Genomic DNA, 20,533 nt, shown 5'->3' with positions numbered 1-20,533 from the left:
CAGTGTCTTCCCGGCCGTCTCCTCGGTCGTCGGGTCGGGTGAAGACGAAGACGGGGGTAGTCGGCGCGCGGCGACGTGGCAATTCAACGACCATGGAAGAATTCGGCGCGACCGCTGCTGCTGTAGCGAGCTGGCCTTCTTGGGGTACGTGCCGTGCGTGCAGCTGGTGCATGCGGCCGGTGGAACGTACCTTCGTGTTCCCCGTCCACGTGCATCATCCCGCTGGCCCGCCACTTGCATGTTGCATGCCAGGAAGATCAATCAGCCGCGCGCGCGTATATATATACATTAGCTCGCTGCGATGAACCTCAGATTCAAGGTTCATATCGTTGCCACTTTCAGGAGAGTCTGTCGAGGTTCATGCATGGCGCCCATGGAGAAAATCGATGTCCGGATGAACGGCGAGCCGAGGTGCGCTCCGTCGCCGGAAGGACACGCTTTCTCGGCTGATGTCGGCGGCGGTATGACGATCAAGACACCTTTCTCTGTGTCGTTGAGCGTACCGGCCTCGCCGTCGAGTGACGCGAAGCCCGATGTCCACCACCCCGCCGTGCCGCTGAAGCAGGCTCGTCAACAGTCGCTGCCGTCCCCGACAGTAAGAGGCAGCGCCGCCGAGGTGCCGGCCATTCGGCGGAGCGACACCGCGCGGAAGCGGGACCGGCGATTCGACCGCTTGAGGACCTTCTCCGGCCGCCTCGACCGCCAGCTCTCCACCCTCCGCGGCCTGTCGCAGGAACTGCCGGCTGCTGACCTCGAGCGCGGCAGCGCCAAGATCTCCGAGGAGGACACCGACGAGGATCACGACGTCCCCACCGCCGGCCGCTACTTCGACGCCCTCGAAGGCGCCGAGCTCGACACCCTTCGCGTATGTCGCATTTTACCTTTTCCTGCAAGCAAAAACCAGAGGTAGTTCGCGTTGCTTTGTTTCTAACAGCAGGCTGAATGTGTGCAGTCGACAGAGGTGGCGGTGCTGCCCAAGGACGAGCTGTGGCCTTTCTTGCTTCGGTTCCCCATCAGCGCGTTCGGGATGTGCCTCGGCGTCAGTAGCCAGGCGATGCTATGGAAGACGCTCGAGTCAGAGCCCTCCATGGCGTTCCTCCGCGTGCGCCCCGCCGCCAACCATGCCCTCTGGTGGGTCTCTGTTGCCCTCACCGCCATCGTCTCCATCGTCTACCTCCTCAAGATCGTCTTCTACTTCGAGGCCGTCCGTCGCGAGTTTCACCATCCTGTCCGCGTCAACTTCTTCTTCGCTCCTTGGGTCGCCTGCCTCTTCCTTGTCAAGGGAGTGCCCCTCCCAGAGTGGGAGATCCATCATGTCTTCTGGTACCTTCTCATGACGCCCATCCTATGCCTCGACCTCAAGATCTATGGTCAGTGGATGTTCAGCGGCGAGCGGCGCCTCTCGAAGGTAGCCAACCCATCCAACCACCTCGCCGTTGTTGGCAACTTTGTTGGTGCGCTACTCGGCGCCAGGATGGGCCTCCGGGAGCTGTCCATCTTCTTCTTTGCTGTCGGGTTGGCCCACTATGCGGTGCTCTTTGTCACGCTCTACCAACGGCTCCCCACCAACGTGCAGCTCCCCAAGGAGCTTCACCCGGTCTTCTTTCTCTTCGTTGCCGCACCTAGTGTCGCGTCCATGGCATGGGCGAGGATTTCCGGCGAGTTCAACAATGGCGCCAAGCTCCTATACTTCGTATCGCTCTTCCTCTACGTATCGTTGGTGATGCGGGTCAACCTATTCCGGGTGTTAAGGTTCTCGTTGGCTTGGTGGGCCTACACGTTCCCAATGACAAGTGTTGCCCTAGCAACGGTGTTGTATTCGTCAGAGGTGAACAACATGTTGACACAGATGGTTGCAGTCGGGCTATCAGGAATTGCCGTTGTCACTGTCATCGGTGTGTTGGCCACCACCGTGTACCATGCCTTTGTGTGTGGGGACCTGTTCCCCAACGACATTTCCATCGCCATCACGCAGAAGAGGCCCAAGTTTAGTAACATACTTGCGCACCTCCACTTGCCCAGTCCGGCGTGAAGTAGCTCATCCTCTCCATCCCAATTTCATTTCCAAGCACAACATCTACTTTGATGAGTCTATCTCCAGTGGTGCATGGGCATGGAAGAGCAGAGTGTTAGATGGTCGGTGAACAACAGGTTGCATGCTGTGAATGCACACAAGAGCTTATATTGATTAGTACCAACTTATTTGTACAAAGTTCCTTTTCTTTGGGTTTTTTGTATTCTTTTCCCATCATTTGTCAACTGGCTACACGGTGTGGCAGGCTGGCAGAGATATCCTTGAGCAATTTGCATTGCCATGGTACGACATATAATTTGCGTCGCTCTTGTACGGGCGACTCGGGCGGAAGGAACCTAGCACCGCCGTCCGCCAAAAGACCATCCCGCCTCTCCGCCGCCTCGGGAGGAAGCTGCAGGGCGAAGCCCCTGTAGTCGATGGTGGCGGCGGGGACCTTGCTCACGTCATGGCGGCGGCGGGGACCTTGCTCGCGTCATGGTGGTGTCCTCGGGCACGGCGGAGTCTCCTTGGTGATGGTGGCGGCGATGTTTTGGGTGGTAGGTCGGGGCGGTGGCCCGCCTCCTTGTCTACGCGTCGTACTGCTGCCGCTCGAGCGCGGCGCTATTGTGCGGAGCGGGCCGGCGCGGCGTGACGGCGGGCTGGCTGATGCCGTTTTCGTCCAATCTGGCGCCTGGAGCCGCGGGATCGATGTGAGCAGCGCGGGACGGTGTCCTACGCTGTGGTGGTGATGGAGTAGGCTTGGTGGAGGCAACGGTGTGGTGGTGGTGCTTGTGCTCTTATCACATCACGGCAACATTCTGCTTGATCGGTTTTCTTGATCTGGCCGTCAACATGTTCCGGAACTACTGTTGGAGATCTTGCCGAAGGATGTCTAGATCGGATAGAATCCGGTCGTGCGTGTTCATATCATCCTACGTGGCTCCAGGAGGGCGTGGCGCGAAGCTCTGTCATTTGTTAACACTATGGGACATGTCGCCGTCTCGATTTCCATGGCACAGACAGCGGCGGAGAAAGTCTTGATGGCTGAGCACGGAGATTGGCAAGGCGGAGGGGGCCTTGAAGGCGGTGGAGTCAGTCAGATGTATGATAAATTTCAATACCAACAGCGTCAAGTGGGGGCGACAACACTGAAGGATTTCATTTTCGATGGTGCTCCTCGGATGGCGAGTCATGACTTTGAAGATGAAGACCTAAGATCTAGCCTTTATTGGTTGTGCCTGGCAATTACCTTGTTGAAGGTATTTTTTTTAGAGCTCCGTCTTTCTCCGGGGTGAGAACCTATGATCTTGGATCGGGCGACGACGGCGCTTGTGCACCGTTTCTTTCTAAAAGGCGTCACTTTTGGTGACCTTTTATGTTTTCCGGGTATTGTCTTTGGTGGTGGTTTGAGCGTTGTTGTTGAAAGGAGTTGATCACTGTTGCGAGGTCTTTGCCTTTTTCATTCCTTTTTTGTTTTTTTTTTGGGTTGTGTGCATCCCGGATGTCTTTGTGACTTCTTGTTGATGCAGAGGCTATGTGTAATACGTATCTTTGTGATATTAATGTATTCCCCTTTTCAAAAAAATATAATTGCAATAATTAACATTTGTGTTTGCAAATTGAGTGATTTCTTGTGAAGTTTAAGTAAGTACTGGTCACCTTTCTATGACTCTATTATCATCTCCAGTAATTCCATATATAACCTAGGAACTGAAATGGCACGAGGCATTTTTATTTAACTATTTTTTAAAACCATGCAAGAGGGTGTTCCCAAAATTTCATGTCGATAGGAAAAAGAAAGAAATACAAAGTGCGTGGCCTGATTTTTTTTAATATGGAAACAAGGCCAAAGACCTAAAGAGAACAAACAATGAGAAAATAAGTAAAGACAACTAAGCGGGCCCTGCACCAGGTGAAAGAGAGCATCACCACCAGCATATCCACCCACTGAAGAGAAGTGAGTGGTTTCGTCGAAGATGCCTTCAAAAAGGAAAATATTGTGCTCATGGGTCAGGATCCTCTGCAGTACTATACAATGTTGTAGGGTCACTGTCGTGTGGATCCGGCCCCACATGTCATTCGCACTACAGCACCGTACATTACAGCAGAGGATCTCAACCCTGTGCCCATAGGCAGCGTTGCCACCCCTTGTTCAAGACTAAGCTTTCGCCCAGAGTCACGGACGTCCACGTAGCTGAAACAAAGTAAAAGGGTCTGGCCACGCCATCTTCAAATTCAAGAGCCTCCATAAATTGATGTGTCACCTTCAAATTCAAGAGCCTCGTGTGAAACTTATCAACCAAACAAACTTATGAGAACTTTTCAACCAACCTGAACCTGTCCATGGGGCAAGAGGCCGACTTATTTTGGCTCTATGCGCCATGTTAATTATTGCCAGGCGCCAAAACTGATGGACCCAAACATACGGAGATATTTACGGGACAATGGTAGCGCACAGATTCAGATTCCATCTCGAATTTTATGGGGGAGCAATCCGAAAATGGAGAAGCAGCCAATTACCGTGCAGTAGGCACGATGGCTTGGTCGGCAGGGCGCCAGGTGGCACCAGGATAGGATACTGCTCTCGCTGGCCACGTCGGCCAAGGCGCACAGCAAAACCCTCGAAGGAGAGAGGGAGAGGCCAGAGAGAGAAGCAGAGCAGAGCAATGGAGGGCGGCATGGACGCGAGCTTGGACTTCCTGGAGCTGGAGGCCCATCTGGTGTTCGATCTCGGCGACGCCGATAGGTACGTACGTGATGAGATGAGATGAACACGGTGGTTCATGAAATCACGACCGCTCTGCTCCTCAATCTTGCATTGCTGACGACGCTGTTTCTCTCTCTGCCCCTGCCTAGCAAACGTTGGATGAGCCTGGCTGACTGCTGCAGCTCGTACCTGCCGGCCGAGGACTCGCTCTCCGGCCTCGACTCCTCCTGCTACAACGACCCCACCAGCTCGCCGGACGGGGCCACCAGCTCGCGGTCCACGGCGTCGACCAGGGCGAGCAAGAACATCGTCGAGGAGAGGGACCGGCGCAGGCGGCTCAACGAGAAGCTCTACGCCATCCGCGGCGTCGTCCCAAACATCACCAAGGTTTGCTTCTTCATACTAGTAGGTGAAGAGGACTTGCGTCTACTTCATACTCCCTCTGTTTCTAAATATAAGCTTTTTTTTAGAGATTCTAGTATGAACTACATACGGACATACTTTAAAGTATAAATTCACTCATTTTGCTTCGTATGTAGTTTATATTGAAATCCCTAAAAGGGCTATATTTAGGAACGGAGGAAGTACTAGCTAGTACAGTTTGATTTGATTGAGTTTTCTGTTAACTTGTGCCACGATTAGATGGACAAGGCGTCCATCATCCAGGACGCCGTCGCATACATCGAGGAGCTGCAGGAGCAGGAGCGCCGGATCCTCGCCGAGGTGTCCGACCTCGAGGCAGGCAGCTGCACCGCCGTGGTGGTCAAGTCGGAGGCCTCCACCGGGAGCGAGGGGGTGGAGGACGCCGGCGTTGGCTTCTCGACGCGGAAGAAGATGAGGAGGACTGCTTCCTCCTCCATCAACGACACCGTCACTTCCCCTGCCACGCATCCGATCCTCCTTGAGGTAAATTTTGCTTAGTCTGCAAAAACATACTGATCGAGAAGTCCAAATGTAAATAAAATGATCGAGAGGTCCAAATGTAAATCTAGTGAGAATATTTCTGACGAAAAGAATAAAAAACCTTGTGTAACAACTAAAATGTTAGCAAAGAGAAATATGTTGTTAATTATATCCAAACATTTTGTAGACAACGAAAAGCTTCCAAGATAACATGGCAAATGTGAAACATTTTGGGGCAACTCTATGAAACAAGACTGAGGATGTCAAAACAAACCATTATTGAATAACCGCGTGGTTTATCATTTCTGCAGCTGGAGGTGAGGCCTATAGCGGAGAAGCTGGCGGTGATGAGCATGAGGCACGACAATGCGCAGAACGTCATGGCGAAGATGTACAAGGCACTCGATTCACTCTGTCTCAAGGTCATCACCTCAAGTGTGACCGTCGTGGACGGCCGCACAGTCCACACCATGTTCATCGAGGTAATCACATCCGTGTTTTGCTGCATTTGTTCTCCAATTAATTTCTCCTCTAGATCTCCTCCTGATTTCATGTACGAAAAGCTTGCTCCCATCTCTTTCGCTCGGTCGCTCTCGAATTCTTTCAGTAATGTCACATGAATGACATCATAAGGGATGGCACTCTTGGTTATGGGAGTTCGTAAATTTATGAGTTTTGTTTTACTTCACAAGGGAACCAAGTCTTTATTTGGCTTCAAAGGAAAATTACGGCAATTATAGTGGAGAAACACAATTCATACAGAAATTTTCTCTTCAGTCCACTTGAAACGCAGGATAATGAAAGACCCGAAAGAAACAATGGGCACTGATAGAGAATCATTCACCATTTGAATCTTCACAAGTTCCCCACATCACCGACACCTCATCAGTCGGTTAGAGGCATGGGCACCACTTATCAATGCTTGGTGTTCATTTCTTATATGTTCTTTGTTAGGTTTGTGTGGTTGAGATGGTGTCATGCGGAACATAGATATTTTGGCTCCATCACTTCCCTGGCATTGTTATCATGGTCTAGGTCTACCATATAGAGCCAATGGTTCTCATTAGTAGTCGCTTCATACTTTTGATATTCTTCCTCCTCAATGCCGACTAGGCATCAGTTTGACAAGTTTTCCTTGTGAGATGTGCGACCCGTACATGGCTCATTAAAAAGAAATCTATTCTTGAGGTGTGCGGCTCTTAAGTCTCTTTAAACCTCATGAGGTTGGCTCTTTAGACCTTATGAAGTTAGTCCAGCTTGTATGGAATTTGTAACTTCATCAGCAGGTACACGGGGAAACATCAAGATGGGATCTAAAGATGTCGGCTTCGAAGGACCTTGACATGATCTTTGGTCTTGTTGTTGGTGTTCATTTCAGGTCTTTCGATCTAGTGGACTTTGTTTCATGAATTAATAGAGCCGTACCGCTGTTCTGAAAAAGGGATTACCAACAAACTTATCGCATAACATATTTTTCCCAGTTACGTTGATCAATGATCGTGTTGCCAGTTCATATGACTATGTATTTTTTTAGTCACACTTCTTTCATACGACTCATTAGATATACGTTGGCTTGACTTAAGCTTGTGAACACATGGATTACACATATGCATTTGGTAGCATGCACATATTTTCATTATATTTTCTGTCAATATCAGCAGCCATTTATATTCTTTGAAAATCTAGTTATTATATTTTTCAGACGGAAGAAATGGATAGTGTTGAGACGATCAAGGAGATGGTACAGGCTGCACTCAGCCATCTCGATTTCTCGATGTGAGAAGACCCACCGAAGTCCATGAGTCACTGATGAAGATTAAGTGTCTCAAAGAATGTGTAATGGGCACCCCAACTACCGATGCTCCATCATTCTCACTACATCATGGAGGAGAGCCGTGGTTTGGTCCATTCCGGTAATACAGCATTCTAATAAAAGTGACTACAATTGCAATAACTTATATGGCCCAAAAAATAGTAATTGTGCCTAGAATTTATGTAAGCTCGTAGTATTAGTACTCCCTCCCTTTGGATTTGTAAGTGCATCTCCATACATAATTATAGAACTTCAGTTCAGCTTACATCTTTGTGCACCGCAACTACTGGTATGAAATCCGCACTTTAACTTTACCATGTTCGGCACTGCAGATTCTTTTTACATATTGATCAGGGTAAAAGGTAATATAATCTCGAAAGGCGATGGTGTGACCCTCGTTATCACGATCACAGTGAGTTGCAACTTGCAGGTCCAGGTAGAGTATCAAGAGCGGCTCCATGTATATTGGAACAGCCACACACTTCCGCGATAGCGGGAGCTCGCCATCGATGACCTCCGCCTTGTTCTCTTCTCCACAAGAAAAGAGCACGACACTCTCGCCGTCGTAGAGTTCGTGGTGCGCGGTGATCGAGGTTGACGTACACGTTGGCCTGTATAGCCTTGTGCAGCGCCATGAAGGTCATGTCTATCTTGCGGCCGTGTCTTGTGGAGATGGTGCGGGTGATGACTTTGTTGCACGCGTACGGGTTCACCGTGAACGAGAAGTTTCCATTGTAGTGATCATCGGCTTCGCCGTTGTCCCCCGGGATCTTGATTTTGATCCAGAAGGTGTCCGTCAGGGCGCTGCTCGACTCGAGTATCAGATTATTCTGTGGATCGACGGTGTGTCCTCTCTGCGATGACCAGAAGTGGCCACCAAAGCCGTCGGTGGCGGCGAAGGAACCCGTGAAGCGGAAGCGAGGGCGCACGATGAAGAGCTCCACCCGGTACTTAGAAAAGGAGTAGGCTAAGTTCAGGTTTTTGCTGTCTCCGTTGTAGCAGATCATGTGACTCGGTGGTGGATAGTCCCTCTCGTCGTAGCCGTCGTCCTCGCTGATGTAGTCGGCCATGTCCTGCGGTCTGTAGAACCCCCCATTGTCGTCATCATCATACTCGCTCCTCCTGCGGTCGTCGCCGTCATCATCATCGCCGCTGCCGCTCACGATGATGCCATCATTGCCGATGCCATGGAGCCCGCTGCCAACGTTGTCTCCCCCGACGCCGTCACCGCCGATGCCATGGGAGCCATCGCCGGCATTGTCATCAACCTCTTTCTGGTTGTACTCGGCAGCAGATTCTTTCTCTGCCGTTCCTGTTCCTATAGCGGGCTCAGTGGTGCATGCCTGCAGGTCGCACGAGACGGCCCTCGAGGATGGCCTTTCCGGCGGCCCTCCGGCGGCAGCCATACCGCTCACGCCCTTGCCAAGATTGCCGGCGGTAATGAAAACCTAGAGCGATCGATCTGGTTGATTAACTTCGGTCTCCTGAGAGGCTCAGACAGACCTAATTTATCCATGCCATCCATCAAACCTGGGCCGGGCCTGGTTCTGTGCACAGTTCCTGGCCCAGTCTAGGAGGAGACAGGAACCTGGACCGAAACTGGTTCGGCGCACACTATTAACTTCCGTGGGCCAAGACCACCAATCCGAAGGGAAAAAACAAAGAGGGTACAGCGAGAACGGCGGCGGCGGCGCCACACTTGCCGGCGATGTACGCGGAAACGGAGCCCGGGGCCGCCGCGGAGCGCACGGCGTTCCGGCGGGCCGAGAAGCAGTACAAGCTCTACAAGCCGCCCAGTCGCAAGGGCAGGTCCAACTCCAGGTCTCTCTCTCTCCCTTGGCCCTCCGCCATCTCCACGCGGGAACAGCAGAGCAGAGCCCTGACTTTTCGAGCGCTGCAGGGGCAAGCCAGCCGGCGGTGGCGGCGGCGGGGACCTGTCCGCGGTGGTCGACTTCCACGCGCTGCTTGCTGCCGGAGGAGGCGAGCTGCCCGCCGGGATCCGGAGGTGCGACCGCGCCGGCTTCCACCTGCCCGTCTTCTGCTTCCTCGACCGGCCAGGTAACTCCACAATTCTCCCAATATTGCTCTGCTTTCGATACTTATTAGGATTATTCATGATCCAGTTTGGATTTTTGTTCTTACAATTTACCAAGTCAGGACATTGCATTTAAACAGCAGCAACTTGCAAAATTACTTGCTGCTTCTAGTTTTGGGTCATCAAATTATTTCTTAACTGTTTATTCCAGTGCTTGTGCAATTTTCACATCAGTGCTAACTTTGTTTCACATCATTTAACTGTTTCTCTAGACGCATGTGCTTCAAGGATCTTAGGTTCCATAACACCTGCAAATACCAGCGCCGAGGCCCGTAGGAATTTCCCTTGACCGAACGCCCATTCCACCTTTGTTTCACGACTTTGCCACAACGCCACCTGTATTAAGCTTGGGGAAACCCTATGGTGGTGAAAAACCCAGTACCACATGAATGCCTAGTAGTGACGGGCGTAAAAAGCCCATCAGTGACGGACAAGACTCTCGGGGGCGCCCGGAATTGCTAACATGGCATCCGTGGCGGGCGCTCGCCCGTCACTGGTAGTGCACCAGCAGTGGCGGGTGCCTATCAGTGCCCGCCACAGAAATTTGATGTAGCTTGAACAAAATGGAAGATATCATCGGTAAATAAAAGCACATCCTGCTTATTAACATCTCGGAAATATTCTACCTAATAAAGCAGTGCTAACTTTGTCCCAAACATGAGCGGCAGACGGCAGAGAATGTCAAATTTTCATATGGAACTCGTGATTTCCCTTAACCCCTCCTATGTGGTATATGCTATGCCTGAACTATTATGTCAGCAAGTTCCTCGCCATGAGTATATCTGTATATGTCTATCCAAAAAGGAGTACGAATGGCATCATAACTTTCGAGTAATTCGGGTTTTGCTTGCCTATTTATGTCAATATTTCAGCCTCCAACACTTGATCGTCATACCTAATACCCATCAATCATTCTAATCTCATTATACTACTGTTCATTTGTGAAATAGTACTCATACCCTTCGCATAACTCTGTAGGATTCTATTTCATCCCTGGTGCTCTATCTACCGAGGAACAGTGCTATTGGATCAGGGAAAGCTTGAAAACATTCCCACAGCCTCCTAATAGAACCAACTTGACTGCTACATACGGTCCAATTTTTGACTTGCTCATTGCTGCTAAAAACCAAAAGATTTTGGTTGAAGTGGAAAGTTCCAGTGGCAAACCAAGAGATGAGCAGAATAATGTTGGGGAAAATGCACATCCGGGTAAATTCAATTTTGTGGATGGCTCAGAGATCCAAAAGGGGGAAAGACCTAAGTCGACCACGGCAGCTGCTCTTGTGCGCAAGCTCCGGCGGTGGAGCACCCTTGGTTTGCAATTTGATTGGTCAAAAGTATGTATGTATCCTTTTTATTAAATGTTGGATGTGTCTTTATTTTCATTTTTCTTGAATTTAATTCTTTTAACTTGTGGTGGTATTAAAATTTGGTGGTACTTTACATATGAATATGAACAAACCAGCAGGCATATTTTTCTTCAATTTTTTCTGCAATTGTGACAAACAAGCCCAATTCATTATAATTATAGTGTTATTATGACGAATTCATAATTCCATATTACTCCCTCCGTCCCATAATATAATAACGTTTTTGAAACAACACTAGTGTCAAAAACGTTCTTATATTATGGGAGAGGGAGTAGTACTTAAGGAGCTTTGTTTGATTATGATAGTCCTTGCAAAGCTATTTTTAAGCATGATGATCTCTGGAAACATTATATGCAACTAATCCCTGTGTGCATACATCACGCGCTAATATCATAATGTAATTTATTATCATACTCGTCCATGAAACTTGATAGCTGCAATCTTTTGTGCAGTGCTTGCACTTAATTAAAATCATATACTTATTGCACTGTAAGATACGCTTTTGGTTGCAACTGCATATTAACCATTTCCTGTTTCTGTCAGCGTAACTATGATGTATCGCTTCCACATAACAAGATTCCAGACGACCTTGCTGCTCTAGCAAAAAAGATGGCTGTTCCAGCAATGCCTTTTGGAGAAGAATTTGCTGCAGAAGCCGCCATAGTGAACTATTATGGTCCAAGTATGTAGCTTGTCGCACACTGAATGGCCTAGTAGATAGATGCACCTTGGCAAATTGCCTCAAAGTTTCATGCTAGTCTCTCTGTCTGTACTGAAAAAATATGCTTTGACTTATGTAGGTGACATGCTTGGTGGGCATGTTGATGACATGGAAGCAGATTGGACAAAACCTATTGTAAGCATAAGGTACTACGTCTCAGTTGCTTTCTTGTACGATTATCTTAATCTGAATGCAGTGTCTTTAACATTTATTGGTTTGCTTAGTTTGGGTTGCAAGTGCATTTTTCTTCTTGGAGGGAAGACGAGGGATGAAGCTCCAACACCAATGTTCCTGCGAAGTGGTGATATTGTATTGATGGCTGGGGAAGCCCGAGAAAGATTCCATGGTAGTTTATTTATTTTAAATGAAAAAAAAATTGGCTTAATAAGAAAGTTAACTGAAAAATACCATGTATCACTAGCTTTCTAGAATAACTTATGGTCTCTATTCTACAGGTGTTCCACGGATCTTCACAGAGGGTGACCAGCAAGATATCTCTGGGCTGGTATCAGAACTATCTGATGATGATGACCGCTTTATCTTGGATTACATTCATAATTCAAGGATAAATATTAACATAAGACAAGTGTACTGAAGCTACTTTAGTTATTACTGAAAGTTTGCACACCTGCCGCCTCCCAGGGGACCACAGTAGATGTGCAATTTGTTTTTATTAACTGCATCTGGAGTTTGTTCTGAAATGTTGCTGGAAGATGAGGTAACTTATTGACCAGGAGAAGCAATCATGTTCCTTCAAAGGGTAGGCCTCCAATAGACAGGGCATTTTTGATAATTTCATACCCTCAGCGAGACCTCAGTTATCATAAAAAGAATCCTGCTAATGCGACAGATTGTAAATCACTTAATGGCTTAATGCCTGATGTATGAGAAGTTGTTCATCTTGTGTACTCTTTTCCAGAAAATTTACTTGCCAAGATCTCCGTCTGTTGATTCTTTGAACAAAAACGTACCTTCTGCTGTGCAGATGGACAAGCTAAAATGGTCAGATGTGTTCATATTTTTCAGCCTGTAATACATTGAATACAGTGTCCTATCAAAGATAGAAATGTCTGTATCATGTTTGGGCACAATTCAAAGTCATGGAGAACAGGAGAAGTCAGCACTTTGAAAATGTAATCTTCTTGTGTTGGCCCTTAGTATTACCATAGATCATTCTGTCAATATTCAGTCGTCTCCTTAACTGCCTTCCTTTTCGTCCCTTTGTCGATCGATAATGGCAACTCATTGTCTCCATGGAAAATAAGAAAGAAAATGTATTTGCTCAAACTGGATGTTTTGACACGGTTGTCGGTCCAAATCACACTAGTAAAGATGTTTCATCAAGGCTAATTATATGTATTTGGGGTGAAGTGAATATATAGCAAGAAGCTGTGTACACCATTTCTAGCCTTTCTGGTGGCAAAATGCAGATAATATTAAGTAGAACACCTGTAGTCTTTTCACTTAGCAAAGTGCAGATTACATGAAGTAAAGCTGTATGGCTATAGTAGAGGAAGAAGACTGGATGGGATGTAAATCTCTCATCTCGTCAAACATGTGAACTATTTCTCAACAATCTCTTGGATCTGCTCCGGAGTCAAGATTGACGCACTGGTATCAAAATCAGCGCTCTCCAACTGCTTGCGCAACTGCATTGACAATAAGGTCAAGGTAAGTGTTATGCATTGCTTCTTCTGCTCATAAGCAGTTACTAAAACAAAAGTCTGGTTGTGTATGTTTTACTGGAAGGGGACAAGCATAGAGAACGTACAGTCTCAAGTATGACAGATTGGCTCTCGGGGCTGTATTTTCTAATTTGAACCAACATCTCCAGTTGCTGCAACAGCAATTAAAAGGATCTAATTACCATCTTCAATACAGTTAAGATGGATGTTTCGAAAAAGGCACTATAAAAACATCTTTGCCTCACCTGTTGTTGCAATTCCTGTTGAGTGTGCATTTTCTCGGCAAACTCTAGAGGCTCAAGCTCGGCCTCATCAATAGCCATCTCTTCTCTATCAAATTAAATGGGGAAATAATCAGAACATGGCTTCTAGACAATAGTTCAGGTCAAGTTTGTAAACCACGAAATATTCTTGCCAGAGAGCAGGTTGTGGCTGTATATTCATTTTACTTGTTCTGTTTTATGGCTGGCGCATTAATAACTGATACAGCTCTTTTCCTTGAAAATAAATAAATAAAAGAACACACCACTACACAGATCAGCGTGGACTATATTCAAACTTGCACTACCATATAAGTTGTTTACTTTAGAAAAATTAATATGTCACTAAATTATGTAAAGGCCATGCAACATCGGAACTAATACATGAAGCTATGGGGTGTAACATACACAAATGCAATTGGAAAACTGCTAAATCCAAAATAATGAATAAATAAATTAAGCATTACTAGCAGGTCTCTTAACTACTACTCCCTCCGGGTTTATTAGGCCCCCTCTTATTTTGGCCTAAAGTTTGACAATAAGTTTAACTAATAAAATGTAAAATATATGCCACAAAAACTTATACTATGAGAAAGCTCTTTCAGATACAAAACCAAGAATATGTTTTTTGTATCATATAACTTATACTTTATTAGTTTGATAGATGGTCAAAGTTTGACCCAAAATACAGGGGGGGGGGGGGGGGGGGGGAGGGGCAATAAACCCAGACGGAGGCAGTAGACAGTTTTACATAGTTTAGACGGAATAGTGGAAAATATACAAGAAAAAAAATAAGAGGGTCTCACTTGGCAACAAATTGGTAGAATTTAATCATCAAATCCATGTCATTCTCATACATGACGTTCACCTTTCCTAGGCAACTAATACCAAAACCTGGATCTGATGTTCAGAAATTACTTGTCAGCATAAGTCATGTCAAGTCAAAGAAAAGCACGATTCATTCAGAACCCTTCTACAAGAAAAATAAATCAGCAATCTCACTTAGCATACAAGTGAAAGTAGAGGTTCGATTTTTTTTTAACATTTACAAAGCATTTTACAGACTTGACGCATCAAGGGCTCCATGGCAGATGGTGAATTGATTCCCAAAAACTGCAGATTACAATATGATGCACCTGGACACAACTGAAGTAGAAACTAAAAACATATGGTGATGTCTTCGCGTTGGTCAGCTATGAGCAATTGGTTGTTCAGATTTTTGACTTGCATCCAAGATCACTACACTGTTGCTGCTGTCGACTCATAGTTTTCTACCAGACCAAACTCACTATCGATTTATCATATAATAAAAGATTGGTTTCCTTTATTATTCAGCAAAAATAGTTTTCGATCGGCATCATGTATTCTAAGTACCTGAAGCTGCATTGTGTTGCAACCCATCATATGAAGTAATTTGAGAAATAAATTCCTAGTAAATGAATACACTTATCATGGCTGTAAGGCAGTGCCAGCTACAGTGGGCTATTGGCTAAACAGTAACTCCAAGTATGGCACATGTACTCACTGTCAATACCGAGCATTTGACAGGAAGTATGGACCTCTTCTTTTTCTTTTTTTTTTCCTTTTTTGCGAAAAAAGTATGGACCTCTTCAATAAACTAAATTTCCATACATCAGGATATGTTACATAGCTTTACAAATATGCTACTCCCTCTGCTCCATATTAATATGGACCGGAGGGAGTACCAATCGTCGAAATCTTTCTACATGACTACATTCTGCATTTGGGCATCACTACTAAACATAGACATGGTAGGCCATTGTCAATTCGAACCTCGCATCTGCACAAGAATCGCTGAAGCAAAGCAAACCAGAAAAGGCATGGAGCCAAGAATGCGGTTAGCAACATATACCGATGCCCATCTCGCGAAGGATCTCTTCCTGCACCTCCGTGGTCACCGCCACAGCCTCCTGCGGAACAAGAAGAACACACGGATACCGTAAGAGAGAGGCTCCACATGAAGAACACACGGAACCATCTATCTAAGTACTATCCAAGTCCATTATATTTCACTGTCCAAACTGAATGAAACTGCAGAGGACCGAGTTAATTCACCTCAACTGCATCTGCACAAATTACAGATGCTACTAGTGCTGCTAGCAAAGGAATACGGGGGAGAGAACCGAGAAAGATGTCCAACCTGCTTGTCACTGACGGCGTCGGCGATTCGGTCCTTGAACTCTGGAACTCGGCGGCAAAGACCAGGATTAGCAAGGGGAGGAGAGTGACGGGGGATCAGTGATGAAGGAAATTAAGTCGGCGGGATGGGATGGGATGGGAGACCTCACCTGGGAGCGAGGTGAGGAAGGAGAAGCGAGAGAAGAGGTGGAGCAGCTGCTCCCTCGTCATCATGCTCCCGCCGCCGGCCGCCGTCGCCATGGCTGCTCCCCACTCTCTCTCCTCGACTCCTACGGTCCTACTACCAACCTTTGTGCGGCTCCTGGGAAGTGAGAGCGAATCCGGATCTCTTATGGGCCTGGGCCATGCCGGGCCGTACAGGGCTCGTCTAGTTCCGCTCTGAGTCCCACCTTATGTGGAGCTTTGTCCTCGTTCAAATCGTGAACCGTTTTCACTAATCTCTTTCTCGTATTAAGATTTTAATAATTAAATCCCATGTTAATAAGTTTCGATGCGTCTTTTTCATGAAAAATCAAAAAACCCATAAATTGGAAAAAGGTAAACCAAAAGAACAAAAAAAGTTTGAAACTAAAAATGAAAACCGGAAAAAAGATCCAAAACTGGCCAAAAACGAAAACATGGTTGTGCTTTTCATAGCACACATGCTTTTTTTCAGGAAGCATAGTTGTGCCTCTCGCGAAAGCACAAGTTATGATTTTTTCCTTTTTCTAAAAGCGCATATTTGCTTTCTTCGGGGAGCACGGCTGTGTTTCTCATGAAAGACACATGTTGTACGTCTCATGAAAGCACAGGTTGTACTTCTCGCGGAAGCACATGTTGGGCTTTTCTCTTTTTTGAAAAGCACAACTGTGTCTTTCCCTTTTCAGTAAGCACAATTGTGCTTCTCGTAGAAATGTACTGCTTCCCGAAAAGAAAAGAAATTCTACCAAAACCTAGGGAAAGACAAGCAAAGCCGGAAAAAACGAGTGTAGAAAAAAAATCCTGAGGGTGCGCCCAACACGCGACGCATGGCAGCGGCTGGGCGCCCCAAGTGGCGCGCTCCCAGTCCACTGAAAATTACCACTGGGTTCCAAAGCTTGTTTCTGGGACCAACTAATTAGAGGGAGGACCAGCCTTACGACAAGACAACTATTGTGGAAGACAAGAGAGAGGGAGGAGGCAACCTTTAGGTAGAAGTTGTGTGCAAAAGAGGGGTTGCCACCTCCACTATATATAGGCGCGGGGGAGGGGCAACCACCTTGGAGGAGGGGTTCCCTCCCCTAGGGGTGGCGTACAAGAGTGGGCCCCGCCTAGAACCCTAGTTGCATCAAGTCCTAACTTGGCCGCCAAGGCTAAGGAGCGGCGCCGCCTCTTGGGCCTCAAAAGCTCATTTGGCCACCATCTATAGGCCTTGTCTATACTGACTAGCCCAAGGCACCTCCTACACCTCTGGGAGGTTCTAGAAATTTCCAAAACCCTCCCATATACCTTTATATACCCTTTGGAACTTTTCTTGTCTCCCAGTTTGAACCGGTCTTTCTCTGAAATACTTCTAGTCTCTTTGAAACCCTTTCGGTTCCTCCTGTAAATACTTTTAACATTTTTGAAACATTTTCCATGATATTCTCTTAAGCACCTAACTCATCTAGCACTCAACAAATTGATCACTCTTAAGTGTGTGACCTTGCAGATTCGGTAGGTGATAGACATGACTGGATCATTGATGATCCACAATCATAGGGAATCGCAACAGTCTTTTAGGGTAGTGTTTCACCCAAAGAACAAGTTTTGGGAAACGTAGTAGAAACAAAAAATATGTACCTACGATCACCGAAGATCGATATGAAGATGCATAACGGATTGGGATCACAATCGTTACCGTCACCGAGTTGCAGCGAAAGAAGAACATGTCGGTGTAGATTATACTTGGAGTCCCTCGAACCGTCAATGAGTGCCCACGAACAGTCCATCGAACCGAAGACCGAAAGCATGGCCTCTATACTTGGTTGCAAGTGTGCAACCTTCACGATCCAGCGGCGCTTCACCGTCCAGAGCTAATCGTCGCCTGAGAATTAGAGGGAGGAGATTAGAACCACACAGGACTTCTAATTATGAGGACAAGAGGATTAGCCTAGCTCTGATTAGTCAACTAGGACCAACTAGAACTAGAATTAGAAGAACTAGAGGAGGCTCCGAAACTTGTATGTCTCAAAGGACAAAATCCTCTAGTATATATAGGATAGAGGGGAGAGAAGGGGTTGCCACCAAGGGGGAAAGAGCCCCCCTTGGGGCGCCGACCTAGGAGGGGGAGGAGGAATCCTTCCCCTTGTCCAATTCGGCCTCCTTCCTTAGGGAAGGAGGCAAGGAAGGAGGCAACTTCCCCACTTGGGCCTTTGTGGCCCAAGTTGCATTCCACCTCTTGGCCTTTTTAGGCCCGTTGATATTTAAATTAAATATAAAATGTTCTGCATACTTTCAAACCATTTTATATATTTTTAACATCTCCGGAAACATTTTCACCTATATATAATTTATTGATAATACCCGGTATTACCCGATATTCACCGAAACCCTTCCGGTGACCTCGAAACACTTTCGGATCCTCTCGAAACTATTTCGAATATTAATGAAACAATTCCACAAATATATTCTCATCACTCCCGTCCTACTAACACTCAAAAAATCGAGATTTCTTTAATATTGTGACCCCGTAGGTTTGGTAACTCATAGACATGAACGAAATCGTTCGTTCAATGACCGACAACGGAACCATGCACGTCCATATCGATCCCTATGAGCACACGAATGCTATTCAAGTGAACCTTTGGTTATTATGTGTTGTTCTATTTGCTTCGCGATACTTCACGATACTTGGGATGCATCGTATCCTCCTGGGTCATCACCATGCTCACTATACCGAAATCCTCGTTGCCGGTTTTGTTCTTCTTTCTCGATATCATGTTCTGGCATCCCCGTGACATAGTCACCTGTGTCTGGCCAGATGATGATGGATGCCGTCACACCGAGAGAGCCCTAATAACATCCCTCCATCGTCGGAGGAGCAAATCCCACTCTCGAGCTATACAACCATTTGTTAAACTTTCCGATGAGTCTGTAAGTTGTCGTTATGATCACCGTGTTATAGGTGATGTTTGAGCAACCCCAAAGACCACCGTGGTAAGAAGTGACTACGATACTCTCATGGTCTAAGGAGCAAAGTCACACGTTAACACTTTGTGTTATTATAACTGAATATACACAATATTAACTCAATTCATAACAAACAATATTGGGTGGATTCAATATGATCGTTCTTCCAACGTCATAATCTCAATGTTGTTTTAGGATCACCGTTACACTTAACGATGTCCTAAGATAGAGAAAACATGATCACCAACAACACTTGAGCTAGTCCCAGGGGCAAGACTAGGAACCTTTTATTTACCGTTTATCATTCCATGAGTGCATATGAGTTTTCCACTGAATCGCATATTCCAGGATCATAGCAGTTATAGCATATAATATAAACTATATAGTTATGAATAAGGAAATATAATAATACAAATATTATTGCCACTAGGGCCTATTTCCAACAATCTCTCACTTGCACTAGAGTCAATAATCTGGTTGCATGTTTTCATGGCTGTCTGGTGTCTCTCATGCTTTGCCAGTGGTAGAACCTTCGTTACTCAGTTTGATACTTTTCAAACCCTAATGTTATTTGTGTTTATAATATGGGACATTTACATTTGTGCCCCTAACTAAAACCCACTACTCAGATTTGCCCCTAATTTCAAAGCATGCTCAAATTTGCCTTTCTGTCATTAGTTTCCCTTATACAAATGCCCTTCTGCGTCGTTACCGTCCGGTCAAAGGGCTTTGACCGTCTCGAAAAAAATAGCAAAAAAATCAAAAAAATCTGAATTTTTGTGGGATCGAAAGTACTCAAGTGCGCAAGATGCGTGCAAATTTTCATGTTGTTTGGAGACTCTATGAGCTCATGGAAAGGAAAAATAGTAAATTTGTACGCATGTGAATAGTAAATTCAAAAAAAACTAGCAAGAAAATTCAAAAAAATATGATTTTTTTGGCATCCAAGCTGCTTGGATGCGGAAGGTGTGTGCAAAATTTTGTTGTGTTTGGACATTGTAGGAGCTCGTGGAGAAAAAAAACAAAATATGGCTCAAAAAACTTTGAGAAAATAGTATTTTGTTTTTTTACTAGATCTCCTCGCATGTCATTTGATAACAAAATTTTGCACACACTTTGCGCACACATTTTTTGAATTTTCTTGCTATTTTTTTTGAATTTACTATTCACATGCAATAGATTTATTATTTTCTTTGCCATGAGCTCCTGGTATGTCTAAACACCACGAAAATTTGCATGCACCTTGCACACCTAAGTATCTTTGGTCCCACAAAATTTTAGATTTTTATTTTATTTTTTGCTAGTTTTTTTGAGATGGTCAAAGCCCTTTGACCGGACTATAACGGCGCAAAAGGGCATTTCTATAAGGGCAACTAACGGCAGAGGGGCAAATTTGAGCATGCTTCGAAATTAGGGTCAAAAGTAGTGGGTTCTAGTTAGGGCACAAATGTAAATGTCCCTTGTAATATCTGGTTTTGTGTAATTCTTTTGTTACATTAATGGTTGCACTATATCGCCATATAGTTCATCATGTAGTAACACTATATCTCTATGTAGTTCAATTGTATATCTCCATATAGTCAATATGCATTTTGGAACTACCTCATAATTTATCAATGAACTCTTATTGATAAAGATAATATATTGTTTAGAAAAAAACTTCTCAAGTTTCAATC

The 20,533-nt window shown here is 45.9% G+C and overlaps 4 protein-coding genes across 6 annotated transcripts; 3 read left to right on the top strand and 1 right to left on the bottom strand.

Moving 5' to 3' along the window:
* Positions 1-326: 326 nt before the first annotated feature.
* On the top strand, positions 327-2,476 carry LOC123064319 (S-type anion channel SLAH2). Its single transcript, XM_044487816.1, has 2 exons — positions 327-865; positions 953-2,476. The coding sequence occupies exons 1-2, from the start codon at positions 365-367 to the stop codon at positions 2,030-2,032; spliced, it is 1,581 nt and encodes a 526-aa protein (XP_044343751.1). The 5' UTR covers positions 327-364; the 3' UTR covers positions 2,033-2,476.
* A 2,019-nt stretch (positions 2,477-4,495) lies between these two features.
* On the top strand, positions 4,496-7,702 carry LOC123068237 (transcription factor BHLH6). Its single transcript, XM_044490745.1, has 5 exons — positions 4,496-4,760; positions 4,871-5,108; positions 5,364-5,627; positions 5,936-6,106; positions 7,327-7,702. Exons 1-5 carry the CDS (start codon positions 4,681-4,683, stop codon positions 7,402-7,404), a joined length of 831 nt encoding a protein of 276 aa, XP_044346680.1. The 5' UTR covers positions 4,496-4,680; the 3' UTR covers positions 7,405-7,702.
* A 341-nt stretch (positions 7,703-8,043) lies between these two features.
* LOC123068236 (alpha-ketoglutarate-dependent dioxygenase alkB) lies at positions 8,044-12,546 on the top strand. 3 transcript variants are annotated; one of them, XM_044490744.1, is made up of 7 exons: positions 8,044-9,246; positions 9,338-9,495; positions 10,511-10,869; positions 11,446-11,584; positions 11,703-11,769; positions 11,848-11,969; positions 12,079-12,546. In XM_044490744.1, the coding sequence occupies exons 1-7, from the start codon at positions 9,146-9,148 to the stop codon at positions 12,216-12,218; spliced, it is 1,086 nt and encodes a 361-aa protein (XP_044346679.1). In that variant the 5' UTR covers positions 8,044-9,145; the 3' UTR covers positions 12,219-12,546. The 3 variants fall into 3 exon arrangements, with proteins under 3 accessions (XP_044346679.1, XP_044346677.1, XP_044346678.1); XM_044490742.1 differs by having other exon boundaries at positions 8,044-9,261; positions 9,335-9,495; XM_044490743.1 differs by having other exon boundaries at positions 8,048-9,258.
* A 434-nt stretch (positions 12,547-12,980) lies between these two features.
* On the bottom strand, positions 12,981-16,042 carry LOC123068238 (uncharacterized). Its single transcript, XM_044490746.1, has 7 exons — positions 15,878-16,042; positions 15,730-15,770; positions 15,442-15,499; positions 14,375-14,468; positions 13,554-13,638; positions 13,395-13,460; positions 12,981-13,272 (listed from the first exon to the last, which is right to left on the bottom strand). Exons 1-7 carry the CDS (start codon positions 15,966-15,968, stop codon positions 13,186-13,188), a joined length of 522 nt encoding a protein of 173 aa, XP_044346681.1. The 5' UTR covers positions 15,969-16,042; the 3' UTR covers positions 12,981-13,185.
* Positions 16,043-20,533: the final 4,491 nt, after the last annotated feature.

The sequence above is a fragment of the Triticum aestivum genome, chromosome 3B (assembly GCF_018294505.1).
Source record: "Triticum aestivum cultivar Chinese Spring chromosome 3B, IWGSC CS RefSeq v2.1, whole genome shotgun sequence".
Lineage (NCBI taxonomy): Eukaryota > Viridiplantae > Streptophyta > Magnoliopsida > Poales > Poaceae > Triticum > Triticum aestivum.
This window is presented reverse-complemented; position numbering and strand designations above follow the sequence as displayed.